This window comes from Hirundo rustica, chromosome 4 (assembly GCF_015227805.2).
Source record: "Hirundo rustica isolate bHirRus1 chromosome 4, bHirRus1.pri.v3, whole genome shotgun sequence".
NCBI classification, from domain to species: Eukaryota; Metazoa; Chordata; class Aves; order Passeriformes; family Hirundinidae; genus Hirundo; species Hirundo rustica.
In genome coordinates, this window is record NC_053453.1 from 66562958 (window position 1) to 66580077 (window position 17120).

Consider the following 17120-nt stretch of genomic DNA (forward strand, 5'->3'; position numbering starts at 1 on the left):
TTTCTTTCCTCCCCCCCCACAAAACAGAGCTGTTGCTCTGTGGGGTGAGTAGTTGCTGGGCTCAGTCTCAGGGAAGGATGCAGATCCCCTGGTGAAGAGATGCTCCTGAGGGACACACTGAGTGTTGCTCACCCAGGTTTTTCGCACACCAGGTTTCCTGGCATTTTTCAGACCTCCCTGCAGCCCATTCCTTCCCGTTGGGTCTCCCTCCACCCCATCTCCTGATGCACTACTTTCCTAAATCCAGTGTTAGAGCATATTCCCGCTCCGTTTCTCTTCTGTCCTGCTCACTAGCATTATTGCTCTGTTCTTTTCTCTTCCTTCCTCATCTCTCTGGGAAGAATATCATGCCAGGAATCAACATTTTACCTTTGAAGACAGTCCCGAGCAAAGATCTGGGAAGGTGTTGTGTGTCCAGTGCCTGCAGGCCCTTGGGTGTGTGCACCACTGTAAGCAGTGCTTACTGCTGCTCCTGGAAATAGCTGCCGTGGTCCTTCTCCATCATCCATTCTCCAACTGTCATCATTTTCTCCACTGAAACCAAAGTCAGGGGCTTTCTTGCCTTTTCATACCTAAAATTAAGGGTCAGTCACAGGTGGTATACAGAAGTTACAACACTTCAGGCAAAAAGCTAACAATCCTGGTGTTGTACACAGAATTTTCTGGGTTGGGTGTGCTACAGGAGGTCTGGTTTTATGCAGGTTTTAGAAAATACTTCGGGCAATACCCAGAAAAGAGATCTTTGCACCCAATACACACAGGTTGCAAAACTAAGACGTCTCTGCAAGGTTTCTCCCAAAGAATAGATGTACTGCCCTAAGTGTTAGGATGAGAGGAAATGGCCTCAAGTTGTGCCAGGGGTTGGGATTAGGTCAGATATTCTGAAAAATTTCTTTCCTGAAGAGGTTATTAAACATTGGAACAGGCTGCCCAGGGACGTGGTGGAGCCACTTTCCCTGGAGGGATTTAAAAAATGCATGGATATGGCACTTGAGGACATGGTTTCATGGTGAACGTGGTGGTGGTGCTGGGTTGATGGTTGGACTTGATGATTTTAGAGGTATTTTCCAGCCTTAACAAGGCTATGGTTCTATGAGCACTAATTTTTGTTTTGTGGGAGACAGCCTTTGCACTTGTCCTGTTTGGGGTTCCCATCACTTCTTTCTAATGGCAGGGTGCAGCTGCAGCCTGAATTCTCCCTCTCTATTTAAAGCCAAGGCTGACGTGCTGAGCCAAGTGGATTTTTCCTGAGAAATGTGATCGGAGTTTAACAACAAAGGTGTCTTGGCAAGATGCTGTGCACAATGACTAACGTTCTGCTTTCACACCTCGTTGGTTTTCACAGACATTTTAATCGTGCTGTGAAACCAAGACTTCCCTCCCCGCATTTTCTTCCTGCGGCCTTTGGGTTTAGTTAATTTGTGTCTGGTTACGCTGACTGGAGCTCTCATGGGGGTCAGTGGTTCAGATGTTGTTGTGGTGGCTGGGAGGAAAGGAGTCAAGTCTGTGCTTTGGCACGGAATTCCGTGTCTCTGCAGGTGTCTCTGCAGCTCTGCTGCCTGTAGTGAGGGATGGATACCCCTTTCCTACATCAGACACATGCATTGGATTGATAAATGTGTTGTATATTACAAAATTCTTACACAGGCTGAGTAAGTGCTTGAGATTTACTGGAGGACTTAAAGGACAAGGGAGTTGCAGAGCAGCAAAAGGAGACAAAACCCTCAGTCCTGTTTTCACAAACAACTCAGGTCACAAAATCTTGAAGCATAATCTACCAGTTGAACAGCTAAAAGGTTTATTTCATTTTGAATTTTTTTCACCTAAATTGAAGTGTTGCAAAACAGAAGATCTCACTGATCTTGAGTGGCATGAGCTAAATTCTGGTAGAGGTCAGGGGAAAAATACGGCAAACTCAGAAGTTTAAGGGAATTTTGCCCTGGGGTTTAGTGTCTGGGTGGCTTAATTTTGTGCTGCTAAATAATGCAGATACAGGGTCATAATTCAGATCATTGTGATGAGGTACTGGTACAAATTACTAGAGAGCATCCTTTCTTAGTCTGCTGGAGCAAATTTCAGGGGAGATATTATAGTCACCAAGTGAAATTTCATGCTTGGGGACACTTTTGGTACTGCTCAGTGATTCGAGGCTTGCCGGGACACAGCCTGATTTCTGGAGAGCACTGAGGTGAGGTCAAACACTTTTACCTTCTCCTGTTTGCTTTATGCTAGATCTTTAAGTGATGCTGGAGGGAGTTTTATTGTTTCAGGCTCAAACAAGGCAGTTTCTCCCACCACGCTGGGTGGGTCAGACATGTACTTTAGAAAGGGAGTTTTAGCCAGGAGGTTTCCTGAGGTATCCTCTGTAATCAGGGGAGATTCAAAGCAGGAGCTGGAGGCTTGGAGCTCCTCAGTAGTGGTGTCTTCTCAAGGCAAGGTTGTGCTGCAGGCTCATGGGGGCACAAGGATCAGTCACTGAGTTTCTTTTCCTCACATATTCAGGAGGAAATCAGTGCCCCTAAACGTTGCTGGGTGTCTCCGCTGAGCACCCTGGATTTCAGAGCAGGGTCTCAGCCTCCTCTAAGCCATTTATACCATGATGGGAGCAAGGCTTCCTTTTCTGAGCCGAGATCTGATAGTGGTGTGGATCACAAAGTGCTTTGAGACAGCTTTGAATATGGATAGAATAAAATCCTTCCCACTGCTCCAGAGCATTGAAGTTATTATGAAGAAAGTTGCTGATTCGTCTGAACTCTCTGATAGCATTAGCATGTATTCTTGTTTCTCTCTAGCCTCAGGCAGCTTTACAAAGAGATGTGTTTAGAGTGCAGACGTTCACCCATACCCAGCAGAATGTGCCTGATGTAAAAGGATGTCTCTGACTGTGTGTCTGACTGGCAAGAAGTGTAATACACATTTTGTAGATTGTATGTTCGGCTTTTTTCACTTGCTAAATGTCTCAGGGTATTTGTGTCTTTGCAAGTATGGCTTAGTGTTGTATAGCAATGAGTCCAAGTTTTGTTAGCAAAATGCTGAACGCACAGTAAGTGAATTTTGCAGAACTGGGTCACCAGAAGGTTCTTCCTTTCTCATCTTGAAGCTCCTGAACAATTCTCTCCTCTCCACAGGAATGGTGGTCGTGTGTCCTTTGTTGACAGTTTATTTGATTTGTAACCCTTAGTAGGGGGCTGGAGAACACTTCAAACCTGTTCTTAAACTGTGCAGACTAAAAATGCTCGTGAAATGTTTTTATGATGTTGGATGGCACTGTGGCACAATAGCTGACTATGCAATATTGGTTGTCTTTTCCAGACTAATGGACACATATCTGGGAATGGAGATGTTTATCAAGAAAGGCTGGCTCGTCTGGAAAATGATAAGGAATCTCTTGTTCTGCAAGTGAGTTGTCACCCAAATTATTTTTTTTTCTGTTCTTGCATTCACAAGACTGTCTGATAGTATGTGATAAAACCTCTGAGGAATTATTTGGAGTTGTAATGTCTTGGACAGCGTTCAGAAGACTTGCTAGTATGTGAAAATTAACCTGAATTAGGGAAAGGTGTGAATTTAGATTCACGGGAAAAATCTAAACATCTTTCTGTCTGTGTATCTGTTCTCTTTGAATTTTGTTAGTGGAGCAGGTCTGTAGAGCAGCCACCTACTTAAATCCACGTGTATCCTTAAGATCACCATTTCCCAGGGCCATTCACATGATGCCTGCATCAGGAGACAGTCTTCCTGTCCTTAGGAAAGGTGACAAAAGCTGCAGGACGGAGCAGTGCGCAGAAGGAGACAAGCAGCTCCTTGGTGGTCCTGCTCACCTGCTGCTGGGCTGGATGGGGTCAGCCCTGGCTGCTCTGACTGCTGGCTTCCTCTTGCTGTTGGAGCTGGGAGTAGCTGGCACCCCTTGGACTGCTCAGGTGGCATTCCCTGATGTGGACCCAGCCTAGGGGCTGTGACAGCGCTGAGCTCTGCTTTAGCCAGCTCACCCTCCTTCCCAGCAGTACTGCAGGAAGAGCCTGTTGAAAACAATAAAATTCATTCAGAAAAGGCAAAAGGGAAATCTGTCTGCAGTCTCAAAAATGTTGTCTTGGTCTTACCCAGCCTCTGGCTGTGTGTTTTAACCTCATTTGCTTTTATTGTTCCGAAAAGGAGAAAGTGCTTGTTATGGTACTCTGTGTGCAATCACTTGGGAAGGAGAATAAATTATAGGCAGCGAGGTTTATGTGGTGATTAAGGTAGGAGCTAATGGGTTAATGTATTGTCACAGCAAAGGCATAATTACTGGTAGTGAAATGCAGCAGCCAGCCCTTGTGAAAACTTTCAGTGAGATGGGGAGCTGCAGAACTGCAATGTGTCTGCCAGAACTTTGACTGAAATTCTAGTAAGTGTGAGGGGAGACCCTTCCCTCTTCTCCTGTTCTCTTTGCCAAGTGTTGTGCTCACTGCAGTGCTGTGCTGCTCCTCTTCATCCCTGAGCAGTCCCAGTTAATCTTTAGCCCAACCAGCACTGTTGCTCCCCTGCAGTTCTTCAGCTGACACATATGGCACAGGAGCAAGGTGTTAAACATGCATCACTTTTTTCCTGCTGCCCAGGTAAGTGTGCTTACAGACCAGGTGGAGGCCCAAGGAGAAAAGATCCGGGATCTGGAGTTCTGCCTGGAGGAGCACAGGGAGAAGCTGAATGCCACGGAGGAGATGCTGCAGCAGGTATTTCACAGCTCCATGTCTTTCTTGCTGTCTTGTCATCCTTCTGTCTCAACAAACTTAGGTGAGAGCAGGGCCCTTCAAGGTGTTGCAGCCCTTGATGTCTCTTAACTAAGGGATGATTTTCTACCATATTGTCTTTAAAGTCTTTGTACTTAGTAATGTCTGTGCTGCTTTATGCTGCAGGAATCCGGTTCTGCTCTCCTTTGAGTCCTTCCTCACTGAACTTCAAAGAGCCTTAGATTAAAGCCTCTGGCTGGATGGGTGGATTCCCCTTACAGCTCCTTGCTGCCCGGAGTGACTGTGATGACAGACAGGCTTTTTTCTTGTCCTGGCAGCCAGCCCGTGATAGTGCCCCCGTGATCCCAGATGCATCCTAGGTGCCTGGAATCTGTCACATGGATAATAGCTGTGTCTCAAGGGCTTCACATAGTGCAAGGATGAGGGTGATGCTATTCCCATGAAGGAGACCTTTAGCTGTCAAAATAAATTACTGTTTTCTTCCCCTTGGGTAGATAATTCCGTTCTCTTCCTCTTTATCTTGAATCAGGAGCTTTTAAGCCGAACAACCCTTGAAACTCAGAAGCTGGATCTTATGGCAGAGATTTCCACTCTGAAATTAAAGCTTACCTCTGTAGAGAAGGATAGATTGGACTATGAGGACAGATTCAGAGACACAGAGGTGAGTAAACCCCAACAGGATAAATTGTGAAAGTTGTGTTTGTCTTCACATCACCTGAACATTTTCTGGGATTTTTTTTTTTTTTCTGTCAGGCAAGAAGGGGACTCATCTTTAAGGTTAGAACATGCTCGTTTTAAAGTAAAAAGTGTCCTCTTTGTTAAATTCTGGTTTTACAAAGGAAGATTTCCAAAGGCAATTTTTGATTCTGGCTGTCAGGTCTCAGGAAGGATGGATTTAAGTTGGATTTAAATAAAATCATGAAATCATGAACATACTGAACTTTCCTGACCCCACATGAAACTGTCACCTTCTGAGTAAGGCATGTCTGAGGCCAGTGCTTCAGCCCAGTGCAAGTACAAAAAGCACCTGTGTGCAGAGACACAGCACAGTAAAAGAGCTTTGGGGGTTGGTAACAGACTGAGCTGACTCGATGTGGGGCTGGTGGGAAGCCTGACTTCAGACCCCAGCCTTGCAGGAGCCCAGGACCAGAGGCTGGGGGGAGCAGAGCCAGGTGGAACTGCCTCCCCTGGCAGTGCTCTCCTGAGACATTTCCCTCTGTGCTGCACATCTGTGTAGCTGAACCTCGGTCATGTTAGAAGCCAAAAAGCCTCAAAGCAGGCGGGCAAACCCAAGAAACCCCGGTTATCATCTAAGCTGTCCTGACAGGATGATAGAGCCCTTATCAGAAATACCTCAGCCTGCCTATGAAGCAGAAGGAAATTTCCAGTTTGGGTTTCATAAATGAGCTGAATGTCAGGTGTTTGTTATGATTGTGGATGTTCCAGATGCCATTTGTTTCTAGAAAGAAATAAGCCATATTGCCATGACAGGACACAGAATTGCCCTTTCCACTTCTGCCAGTGGTTTCCCACCTCCTCAGTTTCCAGTAAAGCACAATTCCTCACTTGTATTGCAAGCACGAGAACAAAAGTCAGACTTGCTTTGGAATTGCTCTTTGGGCCTGTGTGAAGTAATCTGCAGACCCAAAGAAGTCCACAGGTTGAGAACTAAGGACTTGTATCACTTTCAGATTTGAAAGTGATGCTTTAGGTCGTGACAGCAGTATGCATTCCTGCAGTGCAGCACATTTCCTTGGGTGCTGCTAAGCTGTGGATGCATTCCTGTTGCCTCCTGTTCCCTTTCCCTCTGGACTGGTAACAGGTGTTATGTGAAGGATCACGGCACTGCCTTCAAAGCAGCTGATTTTGCAGTGCAGGTGAGCTCTGTGCATGGCATTGCTGGAGGGATTGGCAGGGGGGAAGGCTGGAGGGAATCACTGGAGGTCTCCTGAGTCTGTGGGAGGTGTGTGTAAGAGCTGGCTGCTCTCACAGCTCTCCTGGGACTCTGCCCACACAGAGCTCAGCTCTTTCATGAATTACAGCACACAGCAAATAACTCCCTGTGGGCTGACACTTACTCTAAGCAGCCCAAATGAGGGATAAACAAGCTGGCACCAGCAGTAAATGGCTGTGGGGAGCAAGGTTTGGTCCAGATGACCACAGGGAGCAGGTGCTTTCTGACCTGGGTTCTGTTGCATCTTCATTTGCAAACACCCTGTGGTCTCTTGTGCTTTCCAGAGCTGGTAACGACCATAACTGGGCTCTGAGTGATTTGCTTCCTCTATATCTACCCTTGTTTTTACTGAATATTGTAGAGTTCTCCTGGACTCCCCCTTTCTTTGTTTCCCCCCTGCACTGCAGTCTCTCCATAACTTCATTGCACAGCTCAGCATACCAAGAAGGTGGACAGGGAGCTACAGATTCCCAGAAAAATGGTGCCAGTGTGCACACAAACTGCAAATCTGTAATCTCTGTGCAAGAGGCTTATCTTCTGTGAAGACCTCCCTCTCTGAAATACTTTGAAATACACTAAATGCCTTTGATAAAAATAACCTAAATTTTATTTAAGTAGTAGTTAGTGTAATTAGGGACTGTATGGATTTATATCAAGGGTATTTATGCCAGAACTAATGAACTATTACTAAAATGTTTCTCCCTCCATTTGAAAACCAGAATGATGTAGTTTAGTGTTATATATATTATTATATTGTCTCTTCTTTATTCCAACACTTTGTAGCTGTAAAAACACTTAGGCTTAAACACTGGAAGGGATATTATATCTTAATTTCCATTTGGTTCAGTGAAAATATGAATGTATAATTAGGTGTTAGGGTCTCAGCCCTTATAAAATCTCAGAGATATTTTGGAGACAGTACTTATTCAGAAGTACGAAGTATTTTATTTGGTGTCGATCTAATTATATTGCTGTTTATCAGTTATTTTAGAAAAGCCGAGTATTTAAATGAATATTTAAAATATTTTACCCTAAAACACATTATGGCACTTATGTGGAATGATTGAAATGGAAAAAGATTCATACCCAAACTAGGAAAGCAAAACTATGAATATTGCTTCTGGTTTTATTTAGGGAAAAGAAAAAAATTAATGTCTGACAACTTGTGGAGCTACTGTCTCCTACAGAATTACTATTCTGATTAAATCCTTCATATTATCCATTTATTACTTATGTCTGTCGTTGCAGCTTCCCATTCCAGCTTGGTTGGTTACTCATATTCCCCATTCTTTGTCTAAACAGATGCCTCAGTAGATCTTTGTGCTCTAGGATTTGCTGTCTAGATGTTAACAAACACCCAGCTTTTTCAAAGCTAACTGTGTGCTTAATTGAGATTTGTAATTGTTCTGTTCTTTGAATTATTCCAGTATTTCCACTTTCTCAGCAGACACCAGCGTTATCTTCCTTGAGGAGCATGGGTGGTCTGAGTTGGGCTGAGTTTATGTGAGAAAATACCCTGCAAAGGAGTTTACGTAGGAAGGAGTCCATAGCCAGACTGAGCCTTTGAATCAGCAGCCAGAGGGTAAAACTGGCTCACTCACAGGGAATTCTTTGGGATTTATCCACCATCACCTCCAGTCTGGTTGCAAGATTGTTCTGTTTTCTGTATCACACTGAGTATTTTAGAAGTCACATCGTTCAAGTGGCAGATACGTGGCGAGTAGCCTCAGCAGCGAGTTTCACACAGTGTATTTTGACGTTGCATCACGCTGCAGGAGAGAAAAACCCCAAACAAATCAATTGTTGAGGAATTTCAGGTGTACCTGGATTAGAAAGTCATAGGTTAGAAGCAATAATTACTAAAAGTATGAAAATGTTCTGTATTTTCACTTTCCTCGTAGTTCTGAGAATCGAATTTGGATCTTTCTGAAGAAATACAGATGCTGCTCTCTCAGCATCAGGTTCATTAAGCACAAAATAAGAACCAGAGGCTTATAAGCTTAGGAAGTGTGGTGTGGGTCTGGAAGGCAGGTGTTACCAGGGACCCATGAATACCCTCTAAATGTCAGCTGCTGGCTCGTTAATTTATAAATATAAATCTCTATTAATTATACTAGTAGTTCTGAAAAAGTGTGCTTAGAGCTGTTAGCTCGACGTGCAACATTGCTTGGCATGGATAGGGTTTGCCTCAGATGAAGGAAGGAAAGCAAACATAATGACCATAACAATTCCTTGCCTGAGGGTGCTGAAGCCCTGGCACAGGGTGCCCAGAGAAGCTGTGGCTTCCCCTGGATCCCTGGCAGTGTCCAAAGCCAGGCTGATCGGGGCTCTGTGCAGCCTAGGGCTAGTGGAAGGTGCCCAGGGCAAGGGCGGGGTGGAACTGGATGAGCTTTAAGGTCCCTCCCAACCCAAACCATTCTCTGACCTAGAGGATGAGGAGGCTTGGTGGAGCAGTCAGACTCAGGGTTTGTTGGACCAAGGGGGCTGGGGGCACTCAGGCCTGACCCCCAAACCTGGCAGGATCCATCAGGAGGTCGAGCTGGTCTCCTGAAGAGCTCAGATGTGAGTTTGTGACTGCTCTGAGGTTCTTCGAAGCCAGGCTGAATTTGCAAAGCCCAGATGCAGTGGTGCCATTGATGATTAAACACAGGTGCCTTTGCTTGTAGGAACCTGTGGTGGATCCTCTGTTCAACCCTCAGTGAGAGGGCTCTTTTAAGTGGTGGAAACACGGATTTTTACAGTGTAATCACTTCATATTTTGAAAAAAGCAGGTGATGGCTGGTGAGCCCGGGGCAGGAAGGACTGCAGAGGGGAGAATGTGGCTGCTACGTGTTGAGGGATGTCTGCCCCTGTTTTCCATTGCCCATCCTTAGCATTGGGCTCCAGGCAGCTGAACAGAGAAGCAGAGGCCCTTTCCTGGCCCTCAGCACAGGGAACACAACTTCAATTTATGTCTGCCTTTGTCCTCTGCCCTCTTTTGGTGCAATAACACAGAAACTGAGAAGCTTGGTCCCTAGATATTTAGGAAGCTCTGAGTTGTTTGACTTAGTGATGGATTTGGGTGGTGTGGTTTTGTGTACTGAGTTCCTTTTATGCCTGCTTTTCTTGTTGTTACAGTCTTAGCTATTCTTTTGTTCTGTCTACTGAAGTTCTTTGTTGTTTCTGGTTGTCTTTTTCCCTCCACTCAGGATTTGATCCAGGAAATAAACGAATTACGGTTGAGGGTGGGAGAAATGGACAATGAAAGACTCCAGTATGAGAAAAAACTGAAAACAACCAAAGTAAGTGAGGCTGAGGGGAAGAGGCAGATACGGGTGTAAATTAGGCTTTAGGAATTCACTCTTTTCCCTAATCCTTGCCTGCACCCTGCAAAATCCTGAGCACTCTCAGGTCCTGGAGTTTCATGGTTCTCACTTAGCAGCATACATCCCAAATTTCAATGCTCAAAACAATTTGAGCATTGTTTTTATTAGGAAGGATAACTTATCATGCTGTTAACAATAAATTTATTACCTGTTTAGACCTTTGTTTCACATGTGTCAAGAAATACCAATTGCAGTATGTAAGGTGCATGCCGCAGGTTAAAAACAGCATTTATTTTCTCCTAAACGTACTAAAAATAAACCACTTCTGAAGAGAAAGCATTCACAAGTATTTCTAGCAGCCTGTTTCTCTAAGTGTCTAACTTCTCTTTGCCATTTAGCCTTGTCTCTTTTCTACCTTTAGTTTTCTCTCACTCCTCTGTCTCTGTTACCAGTCTTTAATGGCCAAACTTTCTAGCATGAAAATCAAAGTGGGTCAGATGCAGTATGAAAAGCAGCGGATGGAGCAAAAAAGCCAGATGCTAAAGGTGTGGTAGCTTCTGGGTAACGCTGGGCCTGTTTTGAGTCCTTCATGTTCCACCCTTTGCTTGTCTGTCCTGCACTGTGCTGTCATGCTCTGTTCTTCATTAATTGCTGTGTGTTGATATGCAGTGTGCCCTTCTTCATTTGATGTGGAAAGCTCTTTATGTAGATGTTCCTTGTAAACAGCTTTTATATTGCAGGGGAGAGGATTTTCCTGCTCTGAACCTTGCATAGGTTACACATATTGGCATTAGACTTGGGTTAAAATCACTCCCCTTCCAAGGGAGGATTGCCTCATCTGTAGCTTACATCCATTATTTAAACAGAACTTTTTATCACCCTTTTGTAGAAAATGTATTCATGAAAACTAGCTGGGAAATAGTGATTCTTTTATACTGCCCCCTCTCCCACATGTAAATTTGCATATTGTACTTCTTATTCAGGGGGAGAAATACACTTTGACAACCACACGCAGCTCTAGATGCCTGTGGGTATAACAGCAGCTTCTCAAGTGACCAAGAAATGGTCTTGTTTTGGAGTAGCATGGATCCTACACTGGCAGAAATCCCATCATAGTCATAATCAGTGCCAACTTGGAGCGCTGGAGAATTGTAATTATTGCCCAGCCACTCTTGTGCAAAAAGCTTTGATTTCTTGACGGTTTTAAGATTGATCTATTTTTTTAATGATGCTTTAAAGCAAAGAGGAACCAATTTCAGGAGTAGCTGGGCCATAGTTTGTGTTGCAAACATCACTTACGTATTTGCAACGGATCACCTGAGGGTAGCTCAGGAAAACACCTAAGCCACAGTATTCTAGTTTGATTTATTCCGTTGAGGATTTAAAACGTCATTTAGAAGCTGTAAATGCCAAAGTGATGAGTCTTGCCTTGTTTTGCTTTGTTTACAAACTGAACAAATTAAATTTTCAGTGTTGGGTACAGTTGCAGTGAGGGTCCTGTCTTGATGATGCTGTTGCACAAGATATCCTCGGACATCAAAGAAACATGTTACTAAACTGGGTAGGATTTGACTCAAATTTTAAAAAGTTAAATGCATGGATCTGTGCCAGTCACTTGCTAGTGCAGATGGTTAGAGCTAAGTTAAAACTTGACAGCATTTTTCTAATACACCCCAACTCCCCCAAACACCATCTGTCTTATTCCCAAGAGTCTCAGCTCCAAGCTTTCTTTCTTAATGCTTGATCAGCAAACCCAAACTGTGGCAGAGGCACCACGTTCTTGTCTGAGCTGCTTTCCAGTATGTGTCCATGTGCTTGCTGGTGTTGTGATTGATTTTTCTTCCATAGAAGCAGTGGTTGTTTCTGAAACTGTCCTCAGCCTGGTATAAGCACAATTGTTTGGCTTCAAACATGCAGAATACCCTATAAATACCTGAAAAATACCCTAAAAAAAAAAAAGTGTGGAAATGTTAGCATTCAGCCTTTTCACCTGCATTTTTTTTCTATCTCTGCAAGGTTAAACAAATAAGAAAACTGCTTTTTCCCCCCCTTTTACTCTTTTGTCTTTAAATTTTGATGTGAAGTTTCTTTCCAATCGTACACAAGACCAACAATTTCAGACCACAGACCCCCTGATTTTGCTCTGTCATGGGCTCAGAGGTCTGTTGGGATGTTCAGAGTCGCTTTGCTGGGTGCACCCTCAGGCAGTGTTAAATGTCAGGGGCCCTCAGTCACTTCCACCAGCTGAGGACCTGTCCACTCTGCTTCCTAGGAGGGAATTGTGCAAACATCTCAGCTGCCTGTGGAAGCTGTCACTGAGTGGCTCTGTGTCTTTACAGGATGAGCTGTCAGCTCTGAAGGACAAACTAGAGCAGAAGGAAGCCGAGGTGAAAAGGTTGCACGAAAAATTGGTTTCCAAGCTGAAAGGAGAAGGGATTGAAGTACTGGACAGAGGTAAGAAAAAGGGAGGCTCTGTCACTGTGTCCTCCTCAGTCACCTCATCTGGGGTCACGTTTCCTTGTAGAGGAAATAACTGATAAAAGCCTCAATTTTCCTTTGTCTTGATGTTTACCTCTTGAAATATATTTAGAGGGTGTTGACGATGCAAGTGCTGAACTTGCTGTCACAGCAAGGTCTTGGTCAAATTTAAACAAGACAAAAAAAAATCCCTGATTAGCTCCTTATGTGACTTGCATGGGGCCTCAAAAGATACAGTTTATACTGGCTGAGAAATTTTTTAACTAATTTCAACAAATGCTCCAAAAACATTGTGTTGAAAAGGAAACTCGCGGGTAAGGAAGGGGAAGAACCATACTGCAGACCAAAGTATCAAGGACTGTTTGTGGATTTGTGTGCTCGTTAAGTCTAAACCTCAGTTAAGCTTGGATTAGTACAAAAATTTTACGTGCTGGGTAATTCTTTTGTTTGCTTGTAAAGAAGAAATATTAGCATTTGTTAGTATTTCTTTGAAGGAATCTTAGATTGAGGACTTATTTAAAAAGATAATTTTTTTGTTAAAACATCACAGGAATTCTCCACAGACTTTTTTGACCTGATGCAATTTCAATTCTAAATATATCTTGCTGATATTGCTGATTTTAAGACTGTGCTTTTAAGGTGTGTTTTTTAGAAAAAAGAAATGCACAGGACATTAGTCTTCTCCCCTGACCTGAGGAGGAATATGCTATGTGTAGATTGTCACATTTTATTTCATGAAATGGTGTTTTCAAAACCGCCGCCTAAGATCACTAAAAGTGACCACAATGAGCTGTGATTCCTTTTTTTTTTTTTTTTTTTTTAAGAACATTTAAATGTGAACAGGGTCTGACTTCATTGCATTCATGACTACTTATATAGGGCTTTTTTTCCTCGGGAGCTACTTGAACTCTCATTACCCTCTGGTCCTCAGCTTTATGGATTTCAGTGTAGCTCAGCAGAGGATCTTTTGCTGTGATGAAACGTGCTTTATCTGCCTTGGACTGATACTAAAAAATGCTATTTACAGATAACAAATCATCTGCCTCATTAGCTGAATGAAGTGAGGAAGAGTTGACTCATAAAGTATCAATAATGTCTTAAAAGTTATTTCATGTCATAACCTTCATGCTAATTTCCAATCCAATGGATTTTCCCCGCACAGATGAAAATTGTAAAAAGAAGCTCAAAGATAAAAGTAAGGTTGCTGGTGTCTTTCCATGAGCATTTGCATTCCAGAAGTGCTTTCCAGAATAGCTTTCTGCATGTGTTTGCAAAACTGCTTTAACAAACATCGTTAGGTTGCATCATCTATAACCCTTACTTACACTTTAGCAAAACTGCAGAGCAAGGCTGGGTCCATAACACTTGAAACACAAAGTTTTCTGAGGAAAACCTGATAGATGAAGGAAGTTTGGGTCTCGGGAAAGCTCACAAAGCAGTTGCTTCTCAGTGAAATGCAGTTGCAATCCAGTAAACCAGATTTTCAACCATCATAACAGGGAAAATCACTGGAACTGGATCAGTCGCTGGTTTAGCCCGATGTGTCTAAATGTCTTTCATCTAGAAAGCCAGCCAGGCAGCTTCCTTTCTTCATGTGTTCCATCAAGGAGGAGAATGTCCTTCCTGCTCTGTTTGCTTTCCATGAATTTTTGGGGAGTTGAAACAAGGCTTTTTTGCCTGTGAGCTTGGCCACCTGCTTACATTCGTAGTGAAATTTGAATTTTACTTCTTTTATGCAAGGTAGATCTTTAGGAAAAAAAAAATTGAGATTATTTCCATTCTTTTTGAATTCCTAGTCCACAACACCTCCAGAACATACACGTTCCCATCTATTTCTACTTCTTGGTAAATAAGGATTATAGATGAAGCGCTGTTGTCTGTGTTAGGAACCTTTCCCAGGCCTGAGCTGCAATGTAATATTCCAGCATGACTGCTCATCACAGCAAATACCTGTATCATTCCATTGTGCCCCCCTCATTGCTCCATCCCTGCTGGATTAGGGCTGAGCATCACTGCACCGTGCTTCCTTCATCACATCCATTAATCCCCTGGCTTTGCCAAGTAGGTTTGTGAGATGCCCTTTGGGGTGGTCGTTGACTGTTGCACTGAGGATGTGTTTTATTGCATTCCAAATGCAGTGCTGGGGTTTTAATTATTTTGGACTTCTTGTTTTGCAGGTATTTGGTTATTTTAAAGATAGAGATGGTGAAAGTCAAGCAGTTGTTTTACTCTTGAGTTTTCCCTTCTTGTAAGGCTTGGAGAGGGGTGGGGGGAGGAAGGAAATTTCCTGGACTTCACAGTTTCCTCAATAAAAGTGTCAGAGAAGAGGTTTTGAAGAAAAATAGCTTCCTTCTTCGTGTTTGCATTTAAAAAAGTATTTAAATGGCTTATGTTTTGTCTGTAAATTTGTCAGTCTACTTTCAGATATTACTGGGTTGCTTCTAGATTTTTTTTGTTTTTCTTGTTTCCTTACACGGTCTTATTTAAATTGACTTTGAGAACTGTGTTGTGTTTTTAGATATAGAGGTGCAGAAAATGAAGAAGGCGGTAGAATCCCTAATGGCAGCAAATGAAGAGAAGGTAGCAAAGTCATTATTTTTTCAGTAATTATTCATCAGATTGGTTTAAATCTCTAAGAAAAACCTTCATGTGTGAGCTTTTCACAATTCAATTAAAAATCAGATTTATAAGAATCGATGATTTCCTGCAGTCAGAAAAATCAGATTTGTACGAATTGATGATTTTCTGCAGTCAGAAGCACTGCAGTGCCTTTAAGGGACTATGAGGATTTATGAGCTCTCTGCATCTGCACAGAGTCCTTACACTGTTGTTGTGTTGAATTCAGTGTGATTAATCTGTGTTCTGCAAATGTAAAGATCTCCATACAAGTGCCAGATCACAGGCTGTGCTTCCAAAAGGGCTTTTCTGTGAAGTATGAATTATTTTCATATGTGATTTTATGCTTTCATATGCATGTGCATTTTGTAGGATGTTTTCTTTTGATCACCAAAGCCCGAAGTCCTTTGTACATGGCAAATTTATTATGCTCTACCTTTGACTTAATAAGGGAGCTGTGATCCACTTTCAATGCTGGGACAGTCCTGGTGATTAATCAGATGATAGTTTTTGCTAAATACGACTTCTGATATTTCAAAGCCTCTCAGCATTCTGAGTCCTGTCCCATCCACACTTCCCATTTCTTTTAGTCTCACAGCCAGTTAAAGCAAAGGATCTAGTATTTGTACTTCTTATTTCTGGGGGAGGAAGCACAGTCACAATTTCCTTTTATTTCAGGATCGGAAGATAGAAGAGCTTCGGCAGTCACTGAATAGGTACAAGAAAGTCCAAGACATGGTGATACTGGCTCAAGGTAAAAAAGGTATTGTGCAACCAAAAAAAAAAAAAGAAAATCTTCTGTTTCATTTAAACTCCAGGTGTGTTGTGGTGATGAGCTTAACCGTGTGACTGAAGCAGAAGCTGTATCTATGCCACAAAATGTAATGGCCCATTCCATATATTCTAAGACTGGTGGAGGTTTCCAGACCCCTTCAGAGGGTGAAGATTGTCAATAGCCCACCAAGAGTGAAGAATTGTCAATAGCCCACCAAGAACAGACCTTGATTCTCTGGGAGCTGTGTTAAAATTAACAAATTATTTTACATTTTTCTATAACTAAAAAACTAAACGGTACTAACCCATGACACATGGTCACTTCATGGAGCATGGACAGAGATTTCAGGCAGTGAAAAATGGGCAAGAGAGGTTTTTGTTGTGAACAGACTTCGGTGTGTGTGTTTGTCTCAGGTCTCTGGCAAGGAGCAGCGGATTTCTGCTCACCTTTTAGGAAGTATTAGCTGTCTTTCACGACCAGTCCAATCCTTTTGGTAGCACTGAGGTAGTTGAGAAGCATCCAGGGTGGAAGGAGCAGATTGTGGGCTCACTGGTGTGGGCTTTAGCACTACCTAAATGTGACACGCTCGGTTTGAGGCAGGCTGCAGACCTGATGTGCTCAATTCTAGGCTGGTTATAGACCCCTGAACAGTGGGCTGCATTTTTCCTCAGGGCACCTTGAAGGGACCACAGAGACATCTTCAGTTTTAGGCAGACTCGACCTTCTGGTCTTTTCCTTGGTAAATAAGGGAAACAAAGTATTTAGAATGAAATTCCAGAACAAACAGGAAAGAAGTACTCCAGTTTATTCAGCTTGTAGAAACTAATGCCACTAAATGCCCTGAGGGTGTTTGCTGGGCTTTTTGACCTTCCTCTGTTCCAACCCTGCTGTGTTGTGATGGTTGAATTGAGAAGTGTCACTTGGCCGTGACTCTCTTTCTCCTCTTGTAGTCTGTCCTAAAAAACCCCAGCAATCAAATCCTTACAATTTTGGCCCATAACTGAGCACACTGGCTGCAGCTCGTGTGGGAACAAGGGTTGTAAAACCAACAAGTTTCCATGTTCTCTCCCTTCAGGCAAGGAAAGTGAAAGTGAAGACTTGAATTCAGGGTCTGTTTCCATGGGTTTATTGGACGCACCAAGTGTGACTGACCCAGAGAAAAGCCCATCCCCAACCCCAGTAACAGCATCTCCAATCCATGATGAGTTCAACGTAAATATTCATGAAGAGGTAGGTTGTGGGTTTTTTGCTTTATTTAATGCCAT

The 17120-nt window shown here is 43.1% G+C and overlaps 1 protein-coding gene across 27 annotated transcripts in view; it reads left to right on the forward strand.

Annotated features, from left to right (window-relative positions):
• The window catches only part of PPFIBP1 (PPFIA binding protein 1), a 102255-nt gene that overhangs the window by 64732 nt on the left and 20403 nt on the right, over positions 1-17120 (forward strand). For 10 of the 27 annotated variants that reach the window (XM_040063532.2, XM_040063538.2, XM_040063535.2 and 7 more), the window contains 10 exons: positions 3313-3399; positions 4596-4709; positions 5257-5388; positions 9870-9962; positions 10439-10531; positions 12326-12440; positions 13627-13659; positions 14983-15044; positions 15759-15843; positions 16931-17085. In XM_040063532.2, coding sequence (XP_039919466.1) covers positions 3313-3399; positions 4596-4709; positions 5257-5388; positions 9870-9962; positions 10439-10531; positions 12326-12440; positions 13627-13659; positions 14983-15044; positions 15759-15843; positions 16931-17085 — 969 coding nt within the window. The remainder of the gene's footprint in view (positions 1-3312; positions 3400-4595; positions 4710-5256; positions 5389-9869; positions 9963-10438; positions 10532-12325; positions 12441-13626; positions 13660-14982; positions 15045-15758; positions 15844-16930; positions 17086-17120) is intronic. The other 17 variants (XM_040063543.2, XM_040063545.2, XM_040063547.2 and 14 more) reach the window with 6 other exon arrangements.